Source organism: Brassica napus, chromosome C3 (genome assembly GCF_020379485.1).
Source record: "Brassica napus cultivar Da-Ae chromosome C3, Da-Ae, whole genome shotgun sequence".
In the NCBI taxonomy this organism is placed as follows: domain Eukaryota; kingdom Viridiplantae; phylum Streptophyta; class Magnoliopsida; order Brassicales; family Brassicaceae; genus Brassica; species Brassica napus.
The window spans coordinates 40,417,844-40,427,849 of record NC_063446.1 but is presented as its reverse complement, the minus strand read 5'-3'; the positions used below and the strand labels follow the sequence as shown (position 1 = coordinate 40,427,849).

Here is a 10,006-nt window from a genome sequence, read left to right as displayed (position 1 = left end):
CGAAACCCGAAATCCAAAACCCGAAACCCCAAACCCGAACCCCTAAACCCGAAACCCCAAACTCGAAACCCCAAACCCGAAACCCGAAACCCGAAATCCAAAACCCGAAACCCCAAACCCGAACCCCTAAACCCGAAACCCCAAACTCGAAACCCCAAACCCGAAACCCGAAACCCAAAATCCAAAACCCGAAACCCCAAACCCGAAATCCAAAACCCGAAACCCCAAACTCCGAACCCCTAAACCCCGAACCCCAAACCCCAAACCCCGAACCCCTAAACCCGAAACCCGAAACCAAAACCCGAAACCCCAAACCCCAAACCCGAAACCCGAAACCCCAAACCCCAAACCCCATATTCCTTATTTTCTACTTCATATATTCCAAACCCCATCTTTATTTTTAGGTTTCGTCGTTATTTCCTCGTTGTCTTACGTTGTATTTACGACGATTTCATCCTACGTGGTTTTTACGACGAATTCATCCTACGTGGTATTTACGACGATTTTGTCCTACGTGGAATTAACGAGTCCCGCGTTCTTTATTTTTATATTTCGTCGTTATTTCCTCGTTGACCTACGAGTCCTTTACGACGATTTTTTGTTACGTGGAATTAACGAGTGTTATGTTTAAATCCCTTGAATCCGAAACCCCAAACCCCATATTCCTTATTTTCTACTTCATATACTCCAAACCCCATCTTTATTTCCATTCCAAACCACAATTCCCACATTTGCTTATTCATAAAACAAACTCCGGCATTACCTTATTCATAAAACAAACCCCACATTATCTTATTCATAAAACAAACTCCCTCATCTTATTCATAAAACAAATACATCAATCGGATACATCGACATTCTCGTCATCACTAGAAACATCATCATTTTCATTAAACTCGTCTTCAACAGCTTCGTCTGTGGCATCATCGGTAAGATCTTCGTACTCGTGATTATGCGGATCAATGAGAAGGATGTCATCAATTTCTTGTTCAGGTTCCTCAACTTCATTTATCTGTTCTTCTTGCAATGGTGGTTCTTCTCCACTGATGATTCGTCCTCGAGGTGTAACTTTGATCACTGCTAACCAATTTATACCTGAATCTCTCATCCGAGGGTATGGAAGGAAGCTAACTTGGTCTGCTTGTGAAGCTAAGATGAAAGGCTCGAATTTGTTGTACCTTCGTCCACCGTTGACATCAACTACACCGAATTTGTTAGACCGAACACCTCTGTTGACGACGGGGTCGAACCATTCACATTTGAAGAGGACGCATTTCAGCTTCAGTATCCCTGGAAATTCGACTTCAATAATCTCCGTCAAGATCCCGTAGAAATCTGTTTCCCCTTTCACACATATTCCATAGTTACTGGTCGCCCGCTGTCTACCATAGTCATATGTATGAAAAGTATAGCCTCGTGTGAAATACATCTGTGATGTGGTGACCTTTACAAGTGGAGATTGAATTACTTCGTGTAACCACTTAGGATAATCTGCATCGTCGTCGTCATAATCAACCTGCAAAAATAAAGAGAATGTTAATGAAATACAGATAATGTATGAAAAAAAAGTTTTAGTTAATACCTGATTCCGCAACCACTTAATGAAGTGTTGATCTTTCCTTTTGTCTACGTCACTTGTGGATATACCAGGAAATGTTTCTTCGACTTGAGAAACAAATAGGCTGTAAAATCACATTTTATAGGAATGAATCTCTCGCAATTATACAATTAATTATACTTATATGTGTTTCGAAGTGTCAATATATGTTACCTTTCAAAATAACGCATCAATGGATCTTCGCAATTGAGTAGAATATAGGTGTGTGCACTATGAGCGTCTTGTTCACTCGACCACCAAACCTCTTTAGACTTCCCACCGAGTCGCCCAATCTGGCTAAAGATGTCTGGAACACCAGCAACTGCATATGTTGGCGCAACACCACCATCATCATATCTTCTTGGAGCTCTTCTCCGTGTACGTACTTTTGACGCAAAGTAGTACGATGTGAAGTGAGAAACTTCTTCCGTCAAACTTCCAGCAATTATAGAACCTTCAACTTTGGCGAGGTTCTTTGCTTTTCCCTTCAAATATTTCATGGCTCGCTCATACTGATACATCCATCCGTAATGTACAGGTCCACGAAGCAATGCCTCATATGGGAGGTGGACAGCTAGATGCTCCATGACGTCAAAAAATCCGGGAGGAAATATCTTCTCCAAGTTGCACAATAAGATGGGAATGTTCTCCTGAAGCTGTTCCACAACTTCTTCTTTAAGAGTGCGTGTGCTCAGATCCCTGAAAAATGCTCCAATGCCTTTTATATTCAAAAAAAAATTAAACACATTGTTAGTCATATATTATTTTGTAAATTATTGTGATATAATACACTACGTACCTGCAAGTGCTTCATGTACGTTTGTTGGAAGTAGCTCCGCAAATGCAAAGGGCAGTAGTCGTTGCATAAATACATGACAATCATGACTCTTCATCCCGGAGAACTTTTGACCCTTTTCAACACATCTAGAGAGATTCGAAACATACCCATCGGGGAACTTCACTTCTGATGCCACCCAGTTGAACAACACCGACTTTTTTTCTGAAGATAATCTGAATATCGGAACGGGAACTTGTCCATTGCTTTTAATATGTAACTCGCTTCTTGAGCAAATATCCGGCAAGTCCAACCTCGATTTTATGTTGTCTTTTGTCTTCCCTGGGACATTCAATATTGTATTCATGATGTTCTCAAAGAAATTCTTCTCTATATGCATCACATCGAGGTTGTGGCGCAGAAGAAGATCCTTCCAATATGGCAACTCCCAAAATATACTCTTCTTGTGCCAGTTGTGATGAACACCGTAAGAATCTGGCATATTACGAGGGACATGCCAATTACCACCCCAACGAACTGTTTCGTTAGCTCCGTAGTAGTCGATTTGCGCTTCAATTTGTTCTCCAGTTAGATATGGAGGAGGAGTGTCTCTCACAACCCTTTTGTGCCTAAACAAATTCTTGTTTCTTCGGTAAGGATGGCCAATGGGAAGAAATCGACGGTGACAATCAAACCAACTTGTCTTCCTACCATTCTTCAGTTGAAACGCATCTGTCGTTCCATTACAATATGGACAAGCTAATCTCCCATGTGTAGTCCATCCAGACAACATCCCATAGGCAGGGAAATCACTTATGGTCCACAAAAGCATCGCTCGCATCGTAAAATTCGTCTTCGTTGAACAGTCATACGTCCTCACCCCTGTTGACCACAAATCCTTCAACTCTTTTATCAGTGGTTGTAGGAAAACATCCAGGGACCTTTTTGGATGGTTCGGACCAGGTATTAATATGGTCAAGAATAGTAACTCCCGTTGCATGCACATCTCCGGTGGCAGGTTGTATGGAGTAAGAAAGACTGGCCACAATGAATATTGTCTCCCTGACATTCCGAACGGACTAAATCCATCTGTGCATAATCCGAGATACACATTCCGGATATTGCTAGCGAAATCTGGATGTACTTTGTTGAAATGTTTCCAGGCTCTTGCATCTGATGGATGAGTCATCTCACCATCCGTCTGAGTATGCTCGGCATGCCATCTCATCTTTCCAGCAGTCTGCTCTGATTGATACAATCTTTTCAATCTGTCTGTAATTGGTAGGTACCACATCCTTTGGTACGGTACCCTATTACGTCCCCGTCCTTGCGGCTTGAATCGTGGCTTCTTGCAGAATCGACATTCTTCTAGCTTCTCATCATCTCCCCAATAGATCATGCAGTTGTCGATGCAAACATCTATCATCTCCGAAGGCAACCCAAGACTATAAACCAGTTTCTGAATCTCATAATAAGAATCAGCAGACACATTGTCTTCCGGCAAATACTCTTTAAACAAGTCCGCCCATTCGTTCATGCAACTTTCAGGTAGATTGTGATCAGTTTTAATATTCATCATTCTAGCAGCTAACGACAATTTAGAGAGACCTTCTCTACAACCACTGTAAAGTGGTTGATTCGCCGCGTTTAACATTTCGTAAAACTTTTTTGCATCTATATTAGGTTCTTCATCTTCATCATGAGCTACGAATGCATCAGCTACCATATCATGAACCCTATCATAATCTACCATCTCCTCCTGATGGTAACTATGTTCATTATGCAAATGATGATCAACCGGTTCTTTTTCCTGAAAATTGCTATTACTACTACTAGCTTCATTCTGATCATAATTAAAACCTTCTCCATGTTGAAACCAGATATAGTAATTTGCCGTGAAACCTCTATTTATTAAATGCTTCCAAACATTTTCACGGTTTGCCAGTTTCGAATTGTTGCATTTCCGACAAGGACAGAACATCTTACCACTTTCTTGGGCGAGCGGTGTTGAATCTGCTTGATGCATAAATGTCTCCAGACCCGCAAGGTATTCTTTCGTCACTCTCCCGTTAGCATCTCTATGCATATACATCCACTTCCGCAACTCGTAAATAGTCCCGGAGCCAGCCATTTTTTTTCTTTCACGTTTTTTGTTGTTGGTGTGTTTAAAATGATGTTCAAACATCCATATTTATAGGAAAATTCGAATCTGGTAGTTGTAATTTTGCTATGAATTTACGACGAAAATTAATTAGGTGGGCAAAAAAAACGTGTAACACCTATAAAGTTGGTGGATTCAAAAATTTCCTCGCTAAATACACGTATATTATTCCCTCGTAAATACCACGCAAAGTTTACGTCGTATTTACGAGGAAATAGTTTTTCCTCGTAAAATACTAGTAAAATTACATCCACTTTACGACGAAACAGTTTTGTCGTTACGTTACGAGGAAATAACGATGACTTTAGTTTTTCACGTAAATTCGTCGTAAACTCGACGCAAATTTACGAGGATTGTTTTTCCTCGTTAATTTTCGTCGTTAAGCATGTGTTTTCTTGTAGTGTCGTGCCAACATCTTCAAGTCCCCCATGCTGCTCGTGCTGTAATAGTCCTGAAGCTTCTGAATCAAGTCATCATCTACTCCCTCTGGCGTGAACGGAATGCCCGCATCTTCAAAGGCGTAACACTGACCCAGGAGGCGTTCTTCCATGTCGTCGATCGGACCATGCGTGATAGACTGTTGTCTTTGTCTCGTCCAACGGCTGCTGTTGTTGCTCCCTATCTTCTTGAGTTGTACTTTTGGTTTCTATCCCCTTATAGTTAATGCTACTCTCTTACTTTCTCTACTCTCTTACTCTCTCTACTCTCTCTTTTCTCTCTTCTCTCTTTTCTTTTGCTCCTCCCCCTCTGTTTTCTTCTTATGCTTTGTAATAAGTTGTGTTTCACAACATTGTAAACTCTAAAAAAGGGATATAAATCTTAACATTTACGCCAAAAACAAAAACAAAATCCAACTGTCTCTCAATGATCCATTCTTGGAACTGTTTCAGTTTGGTGCGTGTGAGCTCTCTGTAGTCAGTGTTCTTGATGGCCGCTGTTGGTCGAGTAACAAGAGCTCTCATGTCGTCTGAGCTTGGCATAGGAAATGTAATGATATGCTATAATGTAATAAGAAGGTAGGTTTCTTATCAGTGGTTGACGCAGAAGGCTTAAAGGGCACATAGTCCTTGAAACATTTTGATATAAAGGGAGACGATCAAAGGACCAGCTATCCACAAAGGGGATAATTCCTTTGTAACATCAGGCTCCATAGATTTCATTAACAGCTAGAAAAGTTGGAACACAGCAGAATGGTCAAAATAAAAGTATACTCAATACATATATAAGGAACTTGGAAAAGAAGTGATACTCTTGAACCTTCTTCCGGATTTCAACTATTTTTTTTTTTGAAAGAATGTTAAATTAATTCAAACAAAAAAAAACTGTTTTACATTTTGTGTTGCATTGGAATGTTAAACTGATTTCAACTATTCAGCTGGTGTGCATTTAATTAAGGAGAACGTAAAAAGATGCTTTGATGTTCATACTTACAATATCAGCACCGGAATCTTGATAGCTACGTCTAGACTCCAGCAAAGATCCAAAAAAAGCAAGACTCTCAAATCCTTTTTCTTTCTCTAGCAAGTGGACAAGAACTTTCTTATCTTCTCTCGAAGTCTTAGATTGCTACATTTGTGATCGTTGTGTGTTCAAATTTCAAAGAAACGACCGTATGGCGTTGACTCATTGACTCGTTGACTCATTGACTTATCATATATAATCACAAGTTATTCATGGGTCCACCCTGAACCTTTAGGTAGCTTCACCAACCAATAAAAAATTGTCATTTTAAATCTAGTATCTTTTAATTAAGAAAACCAAATAACTTGGCAAATTATATTATTTTTTTCAAAATAAAATTTAAAAATAAATAAAAATAATATATAAAAAACGAATTCAAAAAAAAATAATGTTGTCAACAAAACACTAAATCCTAAACTCTAATACTAAACCCTAAACTCAAATCCTAAACCCTAAATCCTTGGGTAAACCCCTAAACCCTTGGAAAAACACTAAACATGTTGTCAACAAAACCCTAAACCCTAAACTCTAATCCTAAACCCTAAAACCTTGGGTAAACCCTAAACCCTTGGGTAAACCCTAAACCCTTAGGTAAACCCTAAACCCTTGGAAAAACACTAAACATTTGGATAAATTCTAAATTATAAATCTTAAACACTAAACTCTAAATCTTAAAAATAAATATTTTTTTTAAATAATATTTTTTTAGAACTATTGTTATTTTTATTTATTTAATTTTTTATTTTTTATTTTAAAACATAATATAATTTGACAAGTTATTTTGTTTCCTTAATTAAAAGATATTAGATCTCAAATGACAATTTTTTATTGGTTCTAGGGGGAACCCAAAAAAAAGTCTATAATCACGCCAAAATAATCTGGCTAGTTGGTGAAAATAGAAGACTTTTTAAAAAGAAAAGTAAGAGTCTTCCATGAATTTTCGTGGTCTCTTTCCCTTTGGCGTCTTCCTACATGATATTGCTTATAAACATTTCTGCAATGTGAGACTAGACTACAACCAAATCCATCTCATCGATCTTGGTTCAATAACAATGGCGGACAACAAAACAAAAACAAGCTTGTTTGACTTCTTTCTCCTCTCCGTGTTTTTGGTCTGTCTCTGTTTAGCTCCGGTTCCAGCATCAGCACAAGGTCGGAAACTCAGTTTCGGCGTGAACGGCCAGTTCAAGATTCTGCAAGTGGCGGATATGCACTACGCAAACGGCGGGACTACTCGGTGTCAAAACGTTCTTCCTAGCCAGATGGCACATTGCTCCGACCTCAACACCACCGCCTTCATGTCTCGAGTCATCGCCGCCGAGAAACCTGACCTCATCGTCTTCACCGGTAAAATTCCTTACTGATAAAATCCTAATTTTCTCTGCTCATAATTATAGGCAATGAACATAGACTGTCAAGGGCTTCCAACCTAAAACCTTATAATATTCATGATCCCTTCCAACTACTCTTCTGACTCTTTTTCAAATTCGATAAATGTTGGTTGATCGTATCTTTCATTATAGTTCTATAGATGTGGGATACTTTGTGTCTAATACGCCTCTTCGAGATGATGGCTCTTTGAGCGTCAATCTCGGAATGCTCGGACAAGGATCGATGGGCCGACTTTGGATTGGATCGATAATGGATTGGGTTAGACTGCGTGGATCGGGTTCTGATACCATGTTAAGCTAGATGGGCTTCCAACCTAAAACCTAAAACCTCTAAATTTGTTAAGAATATATATAACAAAAACTCTTCTTCTGTAATCTCCAAAATCTTAGGACCGGCCGAAGATGGATAGTGATTCTTTTAATGTTTTGTATACGTTCTCAGGTGATAATATATTTGGGTCTAATGTTAAAGACGCTGTGAAGTCCATGAATGCTGCGTTTGCTCCAGCGATTGCGGCTAAGATCCCTTGGGTTGCTGTTTTGGGAAACCATGATCAAGAATCTACATTGTCCCGACAAGAACTCATGAAACATATCGTGAAGCTTCCCAACACTTTGTCTAAAGTGAACCCTCCTGAGGCTGCTCATTACATCGATGGGTTTGGTAATAACAATCTCCAAATCCATGGAGCTGTTGAGTCAAGTCTACATAACAAATCCGTTCTCAATCTCTATTTTCTCGACAGTGGAGATTACTCTAGTATTACTTCCCTCTCCAAAAAATATGATTGGATAAAAACTTCTCAGCAGTTCTGGTTTGACCAGACTTCGAAACGTCTCCAGGTATCATCGTCAATCTCTCGTTTTGTCTTGTCTCATTGGTATTTAACCTTTAATCTTGATTTTGATGATGGTCGCAGAAGGAGTACAATAAAGAGCCTAATCCTCAACAAGGTACAGCTCCAGGACTAGCTTACTTCCACATTCCATTTCCGGAGTTTTGGAGCTTTGACTCAAAGAACGCCTCTAAAGGAGTGAGACAAGAAGAAACAGGCTCGGCTACCACAAACTCGGGTTTCTTCACGACGTTGGTAGATAGAGGAGATGTGAAATCAGTGTTTGTGGGTCACGACCATCTCAATGACTTTTGTGGTGAACTCAAAGGTTTGAATCTATGTTATGGTGGTGGGTTTGGATATCATGCGTATGGTAAAGCTGGGTGGGAGAGGAGGGCGAGAGTTGTGGTTGCTGATTTGAACAAGAAGGGTACAGGAAGCTGGGGAGATGTGAAATCGATTAGGACATGGAAGAGGCTCGATGATCAGCATCTCTCTGTTATTGATGAGCAGGTTCTTTGGACCAGTTCTCCAAAGTGATCAGTTTTTCCTCGTTTAATTATGACTCTATGTCCTTATGTTTCATCTGATTATAATAATTTGATTTTATAGAAGCGGTTTAAGCGGATATCAAATAATCATACTTTTGAATATAATAAACTGTTTCCTTTTAAGATTAACTTTGGTTTGGTTCGGCTAGACGTATAGTATAACTTAAGTTACCTTTAAGCATCACTTTAATATATACTAGGGTCCGCGGGATATTAGTTAATTTGATATTCACTAAATGCTCGAGTTGAAATTTGTTTTAAGATTCAAGAATTTGGTTATCTGTTATGTCTTACTTATTAGTATGTGGTGGTATAGTTGTTTTTCGATTATTCTTGCTTTGATATCATATCAAATTAACTAATTGTCCAACTCAAAATTATAGATGTATAAATGTGGATTTATGATAAAGTTTGATGACAATACTGTCTTTTTTTAATTCTTATTCATAGTGGAGTGTGCATGTGTCAGAAAGATGCATATAACAACTTTTATGTTTTTGTGTATGGATTTTAAATATATATTATTTTGTATAATGCATACTTGCTCTACAACATTTCCTTGTAGACTAAAAAATTGTTTTCTATATTTTTAAAAGAGAAAATATTTAGTCTAGAATATAACATGGACATATGTATTGACTATATATAGAAGTTGTGTGTTATTTTAAAATGACATATGTATAGAGATTTTTCAACCATGGCACAAAACATTTATAACTGTAAATACCTTCTTTTAAAAGCAAAACTAATAAAAGCGTGTACAACAAATGTATTTTGATATATATTATATGCATCAAGTTATAAAGGTTGGAAACATTGCAAAACTGTTTGGAGCAAAGTTTTTAACTTCACGATCTTCATCTTGACGTCAGTTCAGTATCGGCCCTGGCCACAAGCAGAAGAAGCATGGGCTTCCAGCTGACACGATAATAAGTATTTTCGCGGCCACATATTTATAAAAAGTAACTTTAGCCTAGTGGTTCTAAGAAAAATTACCAGTGCTAGAGGTGATGGGTTCAATTACCCTTAACTGCATTCATTTATTTTGGCCCTAAATATAAAATGGGACACGTGTCACTCCTAAAACGCACGAATTGATGATGTGGTTTTACCGGAGAGAGGCAAACATTTATTTATATATATAGATTTTTTTTTAGTCAAAGAAGGTAATAACGCGACCTTTAACTTGGCGCCAACAAGTTCAAGCTTATGTTTTCTAAAACGCTAATTAAAA

General features: G+C 38.4%; 1 protein-coding gene across 1 annotated transcript; it reads left to right on the top strand.

Moving 5' to 3' along the window:
- The first annotated feature begins 6,778 nt into the window (after positions 1-6,778).
- On the top strand, positions 6,779-8,901 carry LOC106422753 (probable inactive purple acid phosphatase 29). The gene is made up of 3 exons (XM_013863535.3): positions 6,779-7,341; positions 7,828-8,228; positions 8,306-8,901. Exons 1-3 carry the CDS (start codon positions 6,927-6,929, stop codon positions 8,759-8,761), a joined length of 1,272 nt encoding a protein of 423 aa, XP_013718989.2. The 5' UTR covers positions 6,779-6,926; the 3' UTR covers positions 8,762-8,901.
- The last annotated feature ends 1,105 nt before the right edge of the window (positions 8,902-10,006 follow it).

Coding starts and splice junctions, on each gene's coding strand:
- LOC106422753 (XM_013863535.3), top strand. CDS start 6,927: ATGAATTTTCGTGGTCTCTTTCCCTTTGGCGTCTTCCTACATGATATT. Junction 7,342..7,827: donor TGACCTCATCGTCTTCACCG/GTAAAATTCCTT, acceptor ATACGTTCTCAG/GTGATAATATATTTGGGTCT. Junction 8,229..8,305: donor AGACTTCGAAACGTCTCCAG/GTATCATCGTCA, acceptor TGATGGTCGCAG/AAGGAGTACAATAAAGAGCC.